General features: G+C 40.1%; 1 protein-coding gene across 1 annotated transcript in view; it reads right to left on the minus strand.

The window, feature by feature from the left end:
* Positions 1 to 11,579, minus strand: part of ehmt1a (euchromatic histone-lysine N-methyltransferase 1a) — a 36,018-nt gene extending 24,439 nt beyond the window's left edge. The window contains exons 1-10 of the mRNA XM_028577445.1: positions 11,462 to 11,579; positions 10,674 to 11,070; positions 8,759 to 8,858; positions 8,316 to 8,398; positions 5,304 to 5,526; positions 4,458 to 4,603; positions 2,281 to 2,424; positions 1,002 to 1,309; positions 389 to 472; positions 189 to 277 (exon numbers count right to left, since the gene is read on the minus strand). Coding sequence (XP_028433246.1) covers positions 189 to 277; positions 389 to 472; positions 1,002 to 1,309; positions 2,281 to 2,424; positions 4,458 to 4,603; positions 5,304 to 5,526; positions 8,316 to 8,398; positions 8,759 to 8,858; positions 10,674 to 11,012 — 1,516 coding nt within the window. The 5' untranslated portion in view covers positions 11,013 to 11,070; positions 11,462 to 11,579. The remainder of the gene's footprint in view (positions 1 to 188; positions 278 to 388; positions 473 to 1,001; positions 1,310 to 2,280; positions 2,425 to 4,457; positions 4,604 to 5,303; positions 5,527 to 8,315; positions 8,399 to 8,758; positions 8,859 to 10,673; positions 11,071 to 11,461) is intronic.
* Positions 11,580 to 16,307: the final 4,728 nt, after the last annotated feature.

The following is a 16,307-nucleotide window of genomic DNA, read 5'->3' on the forward strand; positions in this document are numbered from 1 at the left end:
ACACCATCTCAAACGACGCACACTCCACCGTGCGTGCTGTGTCCAGACAATTGCGCAAATGCACGGCAAAGGAGCGGCGTCCACCAGTAACCCCAACACGCAAGGAGGTGCGAGGGCCCGTCCAACGCTGCTTGTAGCTTTAATTGTATTTGAAGCTTTTTTTATGTCAAGTAACATATTGGAGTTACCAAGGAGACGAATGACCTTCTGGAGCTCTCCTTGTTTTGCAGAGATGTACAGCTGTCTGGTGGGGTACTTCACTTTCTTTGGTTTCAGGCTAAAGAGAATAAAAGGTCTCAATCAATTATTCATATCAAAGTGTGATCTGTGGTCTCACTCTGTACTTTTTTTGCAAACTGATGCAAAAATATTTCATGGTTAACCTCACTTCTCATCATCCAGTGCCATCAGGATGCTCTCCAGTGACTCTTTAGGTGGTCTATCTGCAGCGCACACAGCCTCGCTCTTCAACCTGGAGAGAAATAGCAACAGGGCTGCACGATACGAGGAAAACATCTAATTGCGATTATTTTGACTGATATCGCAATTGCGATATGATTCACAATATTGGAGGGAATGATCATTTTTGTATCATTATTGTAATTTTCATTTAAAAATACAAAAATTAAAAGATATCAAAAAACTATTTCTGCAAGGATCTGTACCAAACAAAGACTTTTTCTTTAATCTGTAGGATACACGTCTCCGCAGCACCACAAAACTTAATTCAGAATGGTTTGACACATATTTTGCCTTTATCAAATAGTGCGCTCCCCTGCGATTTGGCTATTGCACAAGTCCACATTGCGTTTGAGATAAAATTGTGATTAATTGCACAGCCCTAGAAAGCAAGCAGTAAACATTTTATTTGACCAGAGTTGTAATAAACTGGAGTTATCCTTTAACAGTCGTGTGCTTAGTGATTTCAAGAAGGAAGTGGTATCTCTATGTTTTCTATATAAGAAGATGAGATGACATACGCCACATCAGTCCTGCGTTACCTGCTCGGACTCTCGTCTCTGCCCCTCTGCGGCTCGCTTGTCTTCTTCGCTCTGAGTATCTGCGGAACAGCAGGCGTGGTTGGTACTGATGGCAGGGTGGCCACAGTGGGCACCGCTGGCAGTGGCGGCCCGGGGTTCGATCTGGGTACAGAAGGAGACGGATCAGCCCTCGACACCGTGACCTCTTTGGCCCCGCTGGCATCTTCTCCGCAGTGGGGGCAAAACCTGAGATCCTTCAAGATGGAGGCGCAGTCGCGGTGAAATCGGTGGGAGATGCTGCCGTACGGCCTGCACTCCATGAAGGTGCCCTGTGGGACGGACCAGGTAAACACTGCATTAAGGTTAAGAAGTGCAGTATCTAAATATATATTTATACTATACTATATATAGTAATCAAATGTCATTTCAAGTGACATTCTTTTCTTGTCAGGGTAAAAAACATTTAGAGCAGGGGTTCCCTCCTTTTCTGCCTCCACACTACCGGTCAGGTTCCAAATGTGTTCAACTGAAGAGATGTTACCCTTAACTTAACTCAACTTTATTTATATAGCCTCACTAATTGGCGTTATTACTGCTTGGAGTGACAGAAGTTTGAACCATTTCTCCACTTTTTTTTTTTTAGCTTTCTATTTCAACAATTTATCCATAACTTTCACCATGTTAACAATGTATATCTATTACTTTTAGCTATTCCAACCATTTATCCATTACTTTCACCATGTTAACAATGTATCTATTACTTTTGTCTAACAATGTTAACTGTTCCCTATCCTGAGCCATTACTGTCCATCCATTACTTTTAGCCAACTAGTTCAAACATTTATCTAAATCCAAGTTAAGCTTCCTAAAACCATGCATGACTCAGAAAGAAGACAAGAAAAGGAAGATGCAAAAGGAGATGGACATGGAAAATAGGTTAAAAGAAAGAGAAATTTAAAGATTAGTAAACAGGAATGTTTGGAATGTTTAGGAAAAAGGAGGCAAAGAACACAGAGTAGGCAAAGGAGAAGCAAGACAAGAGACAATGAAGGGGAGAAAATGCCACAAAAGGCAGAGGGAAAAAGGAGAAGAAGAAATAGTGGATCTTATTATAACAATATTTACCCATGACCGTGTAAAACCTGACCAAACTTTTTCTCGGTTTTGAGTTCTACTTGAAATCTTCCCATCGATAACCAGTCCAAGACAAATTCTACTGTAAGTACAGAATCAAAAGAACGTACAGTATAGTACTAATGTCAAGCATCAAACAGTGTCAGTGTTCTTTGTTTCCCCTCACCGCCCTGCAGAAGAGTCCACAGCCAGGGCAGCAGTGGTGCTTGACCATGCCGGCCCGGTGGTCCTCACACAGAACCAGCAGATGGACTGTGTTGGAGGGTCGCATCATTTCATGCTTCACCACTCGCCTCTGGCAACGACTCAGCTGTGGAGACAGAAAAAAAAAAAAAAAAAAAAAAAGAAAAAGAGTAGGCATATACTACTTACCTATGATACCCATGATACTGTGCAATATAAAAAATAATAGGGTTCCAATGCCTTAGGTGCTTTTGGAACTATGATAACCTTACCCAACCTTACCCAGCTTTTATAAAAAAAATTGTTTGATCATAGGTTTCTATTGTTTGCCTGACAGAGCCATTCCAGGATCAACAGCACTAAAGGACACTATAGCTGGTAGACTGAAACTTATACCAATGACTGCCTTTCAGGAGGAGTTCCATTCTAAATCACGTGACAGAAAATCCTTACTGCAGTCTGCTGCTAACTAAATTAAGGATTGCCCTCAGTGTTGTAGTGTTGGGCTTAGAGTAGTCTCGCTTTGCGCTGCGGAGCGGAGGAGGGTCTGGCTAGTCCACACAGCATTCCTGGGATGGGAGGAAAACGTGCTCTGGTTTATTGGCATTTCTTTAAACCAATCACGGGTGGGGCTAAGCTCCGCACACAGAAAATAGTCGTACGAGAGAAAACTCAGATTGGACAGATAGTCTAGTTGTCTTTGTAAGGACAAAATAAATATAACACATTGTTACCTTGCAGTTGAAGTCAACTCTATTGACATTTTATGGTGACTATCCTGCTTCATTAGTCTGGATCGACGACAGTTCATTTACCGGATAGTGCGGATGTCCCTCACTTTCCGCTTTCTTTGCGTTTATGTTCTAAACTACGGTCGCTAGTAAGGAACAGCAACAGAAAACTCCCAGCAAGCAAGCTAACATTACAAGCTAAAAATGGCATGTTTTGAAAAGAATTTGGGTCGTGCAACAAGGCAGACCTGCTTGGTTATTTCAGGGAATTGTTGTAAAAGTTTACTCCCCATCTGGGACGTTTTGGGACCGATTGGTGGAGATTGCTATAGACAAAATACACACGACAATACACTGGTAAGAGCAAATTACATTTAAACCGTGCATCCAGCTAATTTAAATTGATCACGTTAGTGTATTGTTTGAACAGTTAACTTCATTTAGTATTGTATGTGACATTTTCTTTAGTGGGGTGCAAATTTTCCACCAAAACAAGTTCCATTCTGAGAACATTTTACAGATCCCACTTTTTTGTGCCCGGAGATTATGAAAAATTGTGATTGGTTTAATTGAATGCAAACAACCCCTGACTTTTTTTTCTCCTATCCTGGAGTGGATGTGTAGAGGTGCCAGACCTTCCTCCGCAGCGCTGTGGAGCGGCAATGCAAGACTTAGCAAATACATCTAGACATGCACACATCACTCCCGTTCTTTACACCCTACATTGGCTCCCTGTGCGTTTTAGAACAGATTTTAAGATTTTATTTTTTGTTTTTAAGGCCCTTAATGGCATAGCCCCGGAGTACCTATCCGAGATTTTAACCCTGCGTGAGCACAGCCGGTCTTTGCGGTCTTCTAACCAACTGGTTTTAGAAATGCCGAGGTCAAGGTACAAACGATGGGGTGATCAGGCTTTTGCGGTTGCTGCCCTGAGACTCTGGAACAAGTTACCCCCTGATATTCGCACGATTACAGATGTTGCTCTTTTCAGGTCTAAACTCAAAACCTACCTGTTTAGAATGGCTTTTAATACGCAGTAGTGGTGTGACAATTTCCTCTTCCTGTTTCTGTGTAACCTTTTATGATTTTACTGTTTTCTACATTTCATTCTTCTTTTGCAAGATATGTTGTCTATTCTTAGTTCCAGATGTGAAGCACTTTGGATACCTGCTGGTTGTTGTAAAGCGCTATACAAATACATTTTGATTGATTGATTTTGATTGATTAGTGCTACATGGACACATCTTATTTTGATGACTGACAGCAAGTCCTGCTGAGTGACCCATGTAAGTAAATGCAGTAAAATCAGTCACACTTATCTCTGGTTAAACACATCTGGGTACTGGATGGGATTATTATCTGATATTTGAAAGATGATTTCTAATAACAGGCCACTACCAAAGTGATAGTATTATTTCAGATTCTTTACCATTCCATCCATGCTCTCCATGGCCATGCAGGTCTGATCCAGTGCGGACAGACTGCCTCCGCTGTGAGGAGTCTCCATACGACAGCAGCACAGCGGTAACTCCTCAGCCAGGTCTGTTTCTGTCAGCTCAGCATCCACGGCTACACCTGCACGCACACATCCCATTATTTCAACACACATCACACACAGAAATTGACCTGTGGGACCTATAAAATGCATGTTTTTTTTTTTTTTTTTTTTGCCAAAGCATCTGATTTTCAGCAGCCAGCCTCCCTCTCACCCACAGCCACAATATTTTACACACGTGGCTGGTGCTGATTTGACTGGATCTGAACGCTCAGCTGTAACGCTAGCGCTAAAGGGATCAGGGTCAGACTGTACCGGCCTCTCCCGGTGATCATGCTGCTCTGCGAGAAGCTGCTGCAGACGGGCGCGGAGATCCCAGCCTTCCGCCGAAGCTCCGACTGCTGTCCGTCCGCGGCAAGCTGTGCTCCCGTCTGATGGCATCAGCATTGATACTGAGACCGTTTCATAACCGGTGAAAACATATCGTAGTCACGTTAAATAGTAGACTAATTCCGTGTTTTGGTTAGACATTTTAACCATAAATTGGTAAACTAAACGCCTAAACATTTATCAGAATGCAGGAAATTAAGTCTTTGACGCTTAAAATGTCCTGGAGGAGACCCCCCCACTTAATATGTGTCCCCCCCCAAAGGCCCATTTTGAGCCGGGAAAAACTGAAACTGAAATGGATTCTGTAGAAGAATAAGGGGACATGATGAATTTACGTGGTCTTAGATCAATCTTATGAAGCCAAATGAGTCAGTGAGATGCTGTTGTCACCTGACAGGGGAGGTGAGAGCAGCTCTTCCTGAGCTTTCAGGTCCAGACAGTCCAAAGCCAGCTCTGTGTACTCCACATGGCAGCCTTCCCCAGGTGGCACCTCCATCAATGAGTCATTCCTGGCGGCTGTCAGTTCTCTGGCCTTCAGAGTCTCTGGAAAGATCACTGGTTTTTCATCTGTTGCAGCTCTGGTCTTCTCCACACTGGGACCTGGCTCCCCCTTCTGGTTAAAAAAAGCAATGACATGAATGCATTAGGGCTGTCCTCGACTAAAGAAATTCTTAGTCGACCAACACTCGAATACGATTTTAGTCGACTAATCGATTAGTTGATTAAAAAATTTGATCCGTGAAACTAAGTTTCTCAACAATGAATCTTGCGAGAACGACTTTATATCTTGTGTTTACCAGAGACGCGCTCATAAGTTTCTTGGAAATAAGTCATTCAGCGGGAAAAAGCATTAAAAAAATTACTAATCGACTAAAGAAATCTTAGTCGAGTAAGACCAAAACAACAGATTAGTCGACTAATCGACTAGGAAGGGTGTAATGGCAAAAATTACATTTAAGCATTCCTTATATTCTTATGTTGTATTTGTGCTTCGGCTTTTCTTACAATACTGAAAGAGAGTTTATCTCATTCCCACATGTAGATTCTGATTCTAACTAAGTGAGAATCACAAAGTCTGGAACATAATGTGAGCACTGTTTGTCTGAACAGATAGGGGCTACAAGGTCACCCTAAAACTCTCTCTCCTGATACATTTAGTTTTCCCATGCCAGTTGAGATGTAACTGGGGGGGGGGTGAAAGTCGTACAGGGAGGAGGAGGCGAAATGGCTCCAAGATGTCTCTTGTGTTTCTTGACTGTCTTCATGTGTATCAGATTGCATGTGAGAAATGCAGTCATAAGAAGCCAAGTGCGTGTGTGCTGTCACTCTGAAGATGTATTTAAGCTCAGTGTTTCTGTTCACTCACTGAAGAAATTTTTCCACATTGGGCTGCTGTCTTTTGTGAAATTTATGTTCTTCCTATATTTGCAAATATATTTTTAATAGGGCTGTCAATCGATTAAAAAAAATTAACTAATTAATTGCACAATTTCCTGTAATTAATCGCGATTAATCGCTTTTTTAAATTGAGACTGAAGCTTATAATAATGGATATTTAAATGCTAAATCACTTAACTTTGCAAATATGAAGAAAAAACCAAACAAGGAAAGGTTCTGCTAAGTTCAGAATGTTTAATATCTTTCAGAACAACAGCAGCAACAATTTGGCTTATTTAGTCCTGCTGAAGGCTGCTGAAACGGCTAGAAACTGTCTGACTTGAGAGCAGATTTTTGTCACCGTCCCCGGCCGCTGTCGCCTGCTCTCGTCTACTTTACAGGCGAGGCGCAGTTCATCTCCAGCGAGCCGAGAGTTCAGTCGCCGGCAGGGCAGTCGGGACTCACCCGGAAATGGCGAGCGGAATGAGGTGACTAGTCTCTCAAAATCTGACGAAAATCTTCTAAACTGACCTTTGTTGAGCTGAAATGAAGACAGATTCAGCAACTGCATGGCCTATTTCTCGCTTAAAATGTTTTCAGAAACATGTTTCAGTGAACTATTTTAGTACAATATGAGATCGTATTCCGAACGGCCGCCATGACAGTCTGGCTCTCAATATCCGGAGAAAACAAACCCATGTGACGCATTCGTCCAATCAGCTGCCGGTTTTCATTACTTGGGCAACAATACAGAGTAGCGCCGCCTGCTGTTATGTAGACGTATTACGTTTCTCAGCCGCCACATGAAGTAAACAAACACCGCTGCGTTAATTTCGTTAATTTTTTTTAATGAGTTAAATATTAAAATATTAACGCAAAAATTTACGCAAAAATTTTGACAGCCCTAAATTTTTAATAAAATACAAAAACCTAACTTGGTTTAGTCTTCGACTGTCTTATTTGTCTTATCACTTTACTAAACTTTCAAAACTTCCCTCCTGCTGCAAAAGAAACTTCCACAACAAGGGGCAGCCCTAATTTGTATGTATTAGTATTCCACACTTTTAATTCAACCTCTAAACTCATCAAGACTTGTAGAGTTTCATTTTTTTTTTGTATTAAATAAATGATTCGTAAATACAAAAAGAAAAACACACATGCAAATAATATAAAACATCACAAACACCAAATATGGCTAACAGGATGGAAAGGTTTTTGATAGAAAAGAAAAGCATGACTTTTAAATACTATATGCCAACTAGTGGTATTAACTTACACAGAGTGGTTACTTTTACTTCTTAGGACTGACCCAGCTGCTAGTAATCGATAAATGCTGTTCTTGATCTCAGACTCCAGACTGAAGACTATATATATATATATATATATATATATATATATATATATATATTTTTTTTTTTTTTTTTTTCTTCTTCACATGACAGGCCCCAGTCTCTCTTTCCCCATTGTTTATTTTCCTGTCACTCCCCACATGCTATACATATGTTTTGAATAATCAATATTGTATAAAAGTTAGTTTCAGGCATGCATTTGCTCTTTGGGGTTACAGACGGTCTGACATACAGGAATGAATAAGTTAAGCTTAGCGTTGGTTCATGCAGGACACAGAAGTCATTCCTTTCAGACACACACACCAATCACAGCTATTCTCACATCCAGGCGGTCCTTTTAAATGGGACTCCCTCCTCACTGATCCCTGCTACACTGACGCTGCTTCACTGGCTGCTGCTGCTGGCAACGTGTCGTCTCCACCACTCCAACCTCCACCTTCCTAGTTCAGAGTCCTAAAATGGTTTTCAATGTCTCTCTTTTGGCTCACTTTTTAATACCCAGGTGGGGTTTCTGCATGGTGCTCCCCATTTCACCTTAGCATTCTGCTTGGATGGTCCAGGGAGCATTATCAAGAGCGGAGCCATCAGCGCCAAGCATAACTGTATTTCCATTTGTTGCAATAAATGGTTAAATCTATGACCAGTGATCCTGACTGAAAGAAAGAAATGGACCTGCCTTCTCCTGCTGTTTAAGGGTCTTGGCCTTCTTCTTGGGGACCAGGTTGTACATTCCCATCTTCCTCTTCTTCCTCTTCACAGCTAGGAAAAGCACACAGAGTGAGGTTAGGTGGAGGCCAGAAGTCATCCCAAGGAAATAATGCATGGACACATTTCTACACATCTCTTTTGCTATGTTTACATAATACCTGTACACCCTTGCTTGCTATACCTTTTAAACAGTCCACTTTAATTGCTTTTCAAAAAAGATGTACTATCCATATTTATGCAGCTGTTGTAGTCGTAAACTGCAGGAACGGCTTGTTACAGATACACGTATACAAGCCGTATACATGTATACACGCTTTTCTCTCTTCTGCTGCAACCGGTTTTCCTTCAGGTATCTTTACAAGTTAGATTCCAAATCGATAAAGTTTGCAAAAGAAAATAGGATGAACTAACCGGACTGAGGTTTGGTGGAGGTGGAGACAGCTCCCCTCTCTTTGCCTTTCTGGCTTTGACGAAGCTCTGTGCTCGGCTTTGGTGCCTTCCTGGCAGCCAGCTTTGGAGGCAAAAAGAAGACAAAATATGTACATAATTCCATATGTGTTCATTCATAGTTTTGATGCCTTCAGTGAGAATCTACAATGTAAATAGTCATGAAAATAAAGAAAACGCATTGAATGAGAAGGTGTGTCCAAACTTTTGGCCTGTACTGTACCCCTGGAATATGCATGCTTCAGAAATAAAAGTGTGAACATTATGTGCAGTAATTAATTGTCAAACAAGTTAAATGAAAGCACAGACTTCTCATCTGAAGACAATTGAACAATCACAGCATGTTAGAATGTTAGTCTCTTTGATTGCCAAAGCACAATATATATAACATAATATGATATAAAATACGTCCTCTGGTCTGCACGGAGTAGTCAAAAATAGGACTTGCATAATTTCTAATTCAGCCACAGCTGTGGTTGGCTGATGGTCTCTGTTTTGTGCAGCATACTGGATGCTCATTTTTTCTGACATAGGCTATATTAATCATGTGTGCTTTTGGATCTAAAAGGTTAAATAACAAGGTATATTACAATAACAATATCTACATCTTTAGAATGTCAATGTTCTCTTCCAAATATATATTTATTTTTTAAAATCTTACAGTCTATGCACACAGATATTTTCTACCATATGAACCACTCTGAACTTCCTCTCTCATATTCTCTGGTTCAAGTCCCCGTACAGACCAAAGTATGGTGGTGGATTGGTAGCTGGAGAGGTGCCAGTTCACCTCCTGGGCACTGCCAAGGTGCTCTCGAGCAAGGCACCAAACCCCCAACTGCTCGGTGCGCCTTTCCATGGGCAGCTGCCTTACTCGGACATCTCTCCATTAGTGCATGTATAGGTACTGAGCATGTGTGTGTAATTCAGGCCTGAGCATAATGTGTGTAATAACAGAGTGAAAACATTTCAATTTCCCCTTGTGGGATTAATAAAGTATAAAATATTATTATCACGGAGTATCCACTGGTCAACAGGAGAAGACACAGAACGTGTGTTTGGAATTATTTAAAGATCTGAGTCATTTTGGGAAACATTTTACATGAAATTGCTTAACACCTTAAAATGATCATCAGTATATCCTTTTACCTTGATAACAAGATAACTTCAGTGTTTTTCGCTAGCTTTGTGGAAGACTTATAGCGAGTCATTCCTCAAAAAAGTGTTTTTTCCCCCCCCATACATTTTGTGTCTCTTTTTGTTTTCTTTGGGGTTGTTTTGGGTCTCTGGTCATTTGGCGTCTCTTTGTAGTTGGTTTGTGTATCTCTGTGGTAGTTTTGCGTCGCTTTTTCTTTCACATCATTTTGGACCGTTATAATCACCATATCTGTGTCTAAAACGTTGGATAAGTTAGAGCAGATAATAAATAAATAACACTCAAAAACAAAACTTGCTAAAGAAGTCCAACTACAATCATTAGATCTGAGAAAAGTCTTTGGCTTAGGTGCTGCCCAAAAGGGCTCATGTGCTGGACCAAAACCTTATAATAAAGTATAATAATAATAATAATAATAATAATAATGGTGGGGAGAACCGTGAACTTGCCTGCTCTCCTCCTCCTCCTCCTCGACTGTGGAATGCATTGCTTCATGTTTTCAGAGTGGCAGCCTCTGCTGACATCTTTAAAAAGCAGCTACAGACGCAGCTTTTTTAGTCAGGCGTTCGTTTAACCACATCGTTGACTGTATTCCTATTTACTGAGATTTATTGTGCTTTTTATGATCCATTTGTTATCATGTATTTATTTATTTTAGCCTGTGACTTTGTGACTTTGTGACTCTGTCCGTGATAAGTGCTATATGAACAAAACTTGACTTACTGTTGTGGTCAGTGCAGAGCCTGAACTGGGAGTTTGTTCCCCTGAGCTCTCAGCAGCAGCAAGTCTCCCTCTGACAGGTGGAGCACTCAGCCGACCAAGTGAGTCCAGAGCCAGGCTGTCAGGAGATGCCAGCAGTTTCCCAAAAGCGGCTCCTGGTCGTTTGCTGCGGAGAGCTCCATCACTGCTGACTATGGGTGAGCTGTGGAAGGGAGTTATCTTTACTTTGGGCCTTTGACCACTCTGTGCTGCGTGTCCCTTGGCACCCATGGGTGCACGAGAGGAGGGACTGGAGGGTCTTCTACCTGGCCCAGGCCCCTCACTACTTCCACTGTGATCCATTGCTGTCCTGGGGGGCTGATTGTTGAAGCCGGTCGGACTGAGAGGGCCTCAGCAGCACCTGAGGAGTTTAAACAAGTTTGACTCCACTCTTTAAAAAAATAAATAAATAAATAAGTCAGAACACACACTTTGTCTCAAAGTTTAAAACTGTGACGAACTCTGTCGTTACTTAACAGCACACAGAGCAGGCTACGTGTATCTTTGCAACATTCTATGAAAGACAACGAATAGTGCACCAAGACGAAAAGTTATCACATCTTTGCGTGGCAACGAGGCTTAAATATGGAAGAAAGGAAATGCAAAGCTCAGCCCGGTGGAGGAGCAGTCTAAGCAGAGACTCGTATAAGACAAAACGAGTGCGCAAACAGGACACTAACAGCACCGGAAGTTAAAACTAGGCCGTAGTAAAACCAAACAAAAAAAAAAGTGAAAGAGCAGTTTCATCCTACCAGCTCCAGTCGGTGTAGCTGTATCCGAACGAAGGTGGGTGGGTAGGTAGGGATGGGACAGGAAGACAAGAGTTTCCACTTCCGCCTCCACCCGCTCGAGCGCTCGAGCACATGTGACTCGCTGTGTCACATGCTTTCATGTCCTGACGGATTCGGAAATAATTTTATAATTTTATATATGTCAATGGAAATAATGCACCACAGTAAGCTACTGCAACTATTGTCTACAATAAAGACAACACCAGTCAAACTCACTTTTTATAACCATTTTCAGCAGTGAATATTAGTAGGAAAAAACAAAATAAATTACGATGGAAGTATTTTCGCGAGTATTAATTAGGGTTGCACGATATTGACAAAATGTGATATTGCGATATCGATTATGAATATTTCGATATCAAAATTATATAGATAGATAGATAGCACTTTATTGTCCGTGTACACAGAAATGTGTCTTGCAATACAAGCTCCAACAATTACAACACAACAACCTAAAATCAAAGAGCTAAAAACATAGAGGCATCAGTAAAAACATGAATAGATACTTAGGCCTAATTAATATGAGGGGGGCCCTGCCCTGCAAGAGTGGTCTTAAATAGCCATATAATTTCTAGCCATATTAATTTAGATATTTTTAAACATACGTAAAATTACAAAAGTTATGGGAAAACGCATCAAAATACATTCAAAACAAATAAGGTTTATTTCAACTGACAGTCATATTGGACTGGTAGGCTACAACATGATGGTACAACATGAATGAATAAATAACGACCATGTCTACAGAACAGGACATGTTTTACTGGTTGTACAGTATGAAATAAATAAATAAATAAAGAGAACAGGACACAACTTTTCTTTCGCTTCTCTGATTTGTTCCGTTTTGTTGTCTCTATCTATTTCTTACACTGTCACTCTGTCAAAATATGCACACACGTGGTAGGCTATATAGGGTTTGTCAAGTAGTGGACCCGTGCGCTGATGTGCACTAACTTGTGCAAGGGGCACGGTAGCTGGCCAATGAAACAGGATCATTATAGCGTTTGCATTCTTATCGCAACACTTTCGATATAATATTGCGCAATGTAATATCGCGATAACGATATTGAGTCGATATATCATGCACCTGTAGTATTAATGGGATTAAAGCGAAACCAACCTCTTGCCGCCATTTAAATGATTTGGCAATGCACATAACTTCTCTCCACACAAATCTATTATATGGAATAATGAATCAGAAATCAGAAAACAGAAAGGGGTTTATTGCCAAGTACGTTTTTTAACACATACAAGGAATTTGTTTTGGTGTTGTTGGTGCACGTCAGGCATTCTCTAAATGGAATATTAAATAATATAAGTATAGGTATGAACAATATAAGTATAAGTATATGTACACAGTATGTATTAAATTAAAAATAAAGATAGAAATAAAAAGAGCATTACAGCAGAGAGAGTACAGTGGCACAAAGAGCCAGGGGTGGAGTGTGGAGAGAGTCAGGGTGGTTTCCGGGCCTTGTTAATAAGGATAGTGGCGAATGGGAAAAAACTGTTCATGTGGCGTGAGGTTTTGGTCCTGATGGACCACATTGTTCCTTTTAGATAGGCTATTGTATCACAATCATTACACTTTAAAATATTGCATGATATATACCCAATAAACCTGTTAATCTCAAAAGTCATGCTTGTTGATAACAAATATAGCCTACCTTTTGTAAGACAGAACAAACATCTTTAACTCCTTTTTTTAGGGTTGTTCATTCTGTATTACATTCTGAAAAGACTTTGAAAATTGCATAGTATAAAAGAACACATACAATCACAGTGGAAGGGAAACATTTTCTCACCTACTTCGAATGTAAAGATAGGAACCTGTGTAATATAGTAAATATTTTTTGTTTCATCAGATAATTTCCATATTCACAGAGCTAAATTCTCTAAATCAATCCCCTGTTTTAAACTAATTTTAAATTGGTAACAAATAACAAAGGCATTTTAATAACTAATATCTACTCAGGACTATTTCATTAAGAACACCACTTTTAGTGTAGTTTGTAAGTCGGTCACCTTTTCATTTATTTACTTTTTGTTTAAAAGATTATTTTCCTATTTATTTTACTTTTATATTATGTCATATGTATTGATTCTGTCAGGAAATATATATATAGCTTTTAATAATGTTTTCACATCTGTAAATATATCTTTCTTTAAACGCTTTTTTTAACCTTTTCAGTTACGCAATGGTACATATCTACGCACAAAAATTAATGCAAAAAAGTAATGTAGCCTTTATTTGTTGATGACCTTTCTTTACTGTGAACTAAAGTTTGAACAAGATACACATACATATGTATATATATATACATATATATGTATGTGTGTGTGTGTGTGTTTCTTGTATCTCATGAGCTTTACAAGTAACTACTGCTGTGAAAGAAATGTATTGGAGTAAGAAGTAATATTTCCTCAGAAAAGTAGAAAAATAAAGCAACAGAAAATTATATATATATATATATATATATACATACACACATACATACACACATACACACATATATATATATATACACATACATACAGATACACACATACATACTGTACATACACCCACATATACACAGTGAGGAAAATAAGTATTTGAACACCCTGCTATTTTGCAAGTTCTCCCACTTAGAAATCACAGAGGGGTCTGAAATTGTCATCGTAGGTGCATGTCCACTGTGAGAGACAATCAAAAAAAAAAAAAAAAATCCAGAATCACAATGTATGATTTTTTAACTATTTATTTGTATGATACAGCTGCAAATAAGTATTTGAACACCTGAGAAAATCAATGTTAAGATTTGGTACAGTAGCCTTTGTTTGCAAGTACAGAGGTCAAACGTTTCCTGTAGTTTTCCACCAGGTTTGCACACACTGCAGTAGGGATTTTGGCCCACTCCTCCACACAGATCTTCTCTAGATCAGTCAGGTTTCTGGGCTGTCGCTGAGAAACAGAGTTTGAGCTCCCTCCAAAGATTCTCTATTGGGTTTAGGTCTGGAGACTGGCTAGGCCACGCCAGAACCTCGATATGCTTCTTACTGAGCCACTCCTTGGTTATCCTGGCTGTGTGCTTCGGGTTATTGTCATGTTGGAAAACCCAGCCTCGATCCATCTTCAATGCTCTAACTGAGGGAAGGAGGTTGTTCCCCAAAATCTTGCAATACATGGCCCCCGGTCATCCTCTCCTTAATACAGTGCAGTCGCCCTGTCCCATGTGCAGAAAAACACCCCCAAAGCATGATGCTACCACCCCCATGCTTCACAGTAGGGATGGTGTTCTTGGGATGGTACTCATCATTCTTCTTCCTCCAAACACGGTTAGTGGAATTATGACCAAAAAGTTCTATTTTGGTCTCATCTGACCACATGACTTTGTCCCATGACTCCTCTGGATCATCCAAATGGTCATTGGCAAACTTAAGACGGGCCTGGACATGTGCTCGTTTAAGCAGGGGTACCTTCCGTGCCATGCATGATTTCAAACCATGACGTCTTAGTGTATTACCAACAGTAACCTTGGAAACTGTGGTCCCAGCTCTTTTCAGGTCATTGACCAGCTCCTCCCGTGTAGTCCTGGGCTGATTTCTCACCTTTCTTAGGATCATTGAGACCCCACGAGGTGAGATCTTGCATGGAGCCCCAGTCCGAGGGAGATTGACAATCATGTTTAGCTTCTTCCATTTTCTAATGATTGCTCCAACAGTGGAACTTTTTTCACCAAGCTGCTTGGCAATTTCCCCGTAGCCCTTTCCAGCCTTGTGGAGGTGTACAATTTTGTCTCTAGTGTCTTTGGACAGTTCTTCGGTCTTGGCCACGTTAGTAGTTGGATTCTTGCTGATTGTATGGGGTGGACAGGTGTCTTTATGCAGCTAACGACCTCAAACAGGTGCATCTAATTTAGGATAATAAATGGAGTGGAGGTGGACATTTTAAAGGCAGACTAACAGGTCTTTGAGGTTCAGAATTCTAGCTGATAGACCGGTGTTCAAATACTTATTTGCAGCTGTATCATACAAATAAATAGTTAAAAAAAATCATATAGTGATTTCTGGATGTCTCTCACAGTGGACATGCACCTACGATGACAATTTCAGACCCCTCCATGATTTCCAAGTGGGAGAACTTGCAAAAGAGCAGGGTGTTCAAATACTTATTTTCCTCACTGTGTATGTGTATGTGTGTGTGTGTGTATATATATATATATATATATATATATATATATATATATATATATATATATATATATACACACACACACACACATTTTATTTTTACCTCTTGCCTGTACATTTTTAGCTACATCTGTCTCAGCTTTGTTGTTTTTGTTTAGGTATCTGTGTATTGTTTACATATGTGTATCAATCTGTGGAAGTACTTTGAGAGCTGCAGACAACTGTTAAGTACTTCCTTCATGTGTCAGTATACTTTTGTATACTTACAAATAAATTTGATGCTGATTGTAGTTACAGATTGTATGAAACCCACCCTGTGATATTAAGGCCGTTTGTAGTTTTTTAGGTTTCCAGCAGGCAGCATTGGCGGCTCGAGTCTGTTCTCTAACATGAAAAAAAAATCCTCTCCGTACATACTGTAGCAAATGTGATTGGCCCAATTCGACACACATTCTTGGCAAACACAACCACTATTTTTTGCATGTACAGACATGCTACTAATATGTACATTATCAATTAGTAAGGTTACATCCCTTTAAAAGCTACATCTAATATAACGGCATCCGAAAGCAGAATTGGGTGTTTATGAAATAAGAACAGAAACAACCTCCCACTGCCAGAGTCAGAAATATGA

This window comes from Perca flavescens, chromosome 5 (genome assembly GCF_004354835.1).
Source record: "Perca flavescens isolate YP-PL-M2 chromosome 5, PFLA_1.0, whole genome shotgun sequence".
In the NCBI taxonomy this organism is placed as follows: domain Eukaryota; kingdom Metazoa; phylum Chordata; class Actinopteri; order Perciformes; family Percidae; genus Perca; species Perca flavescens.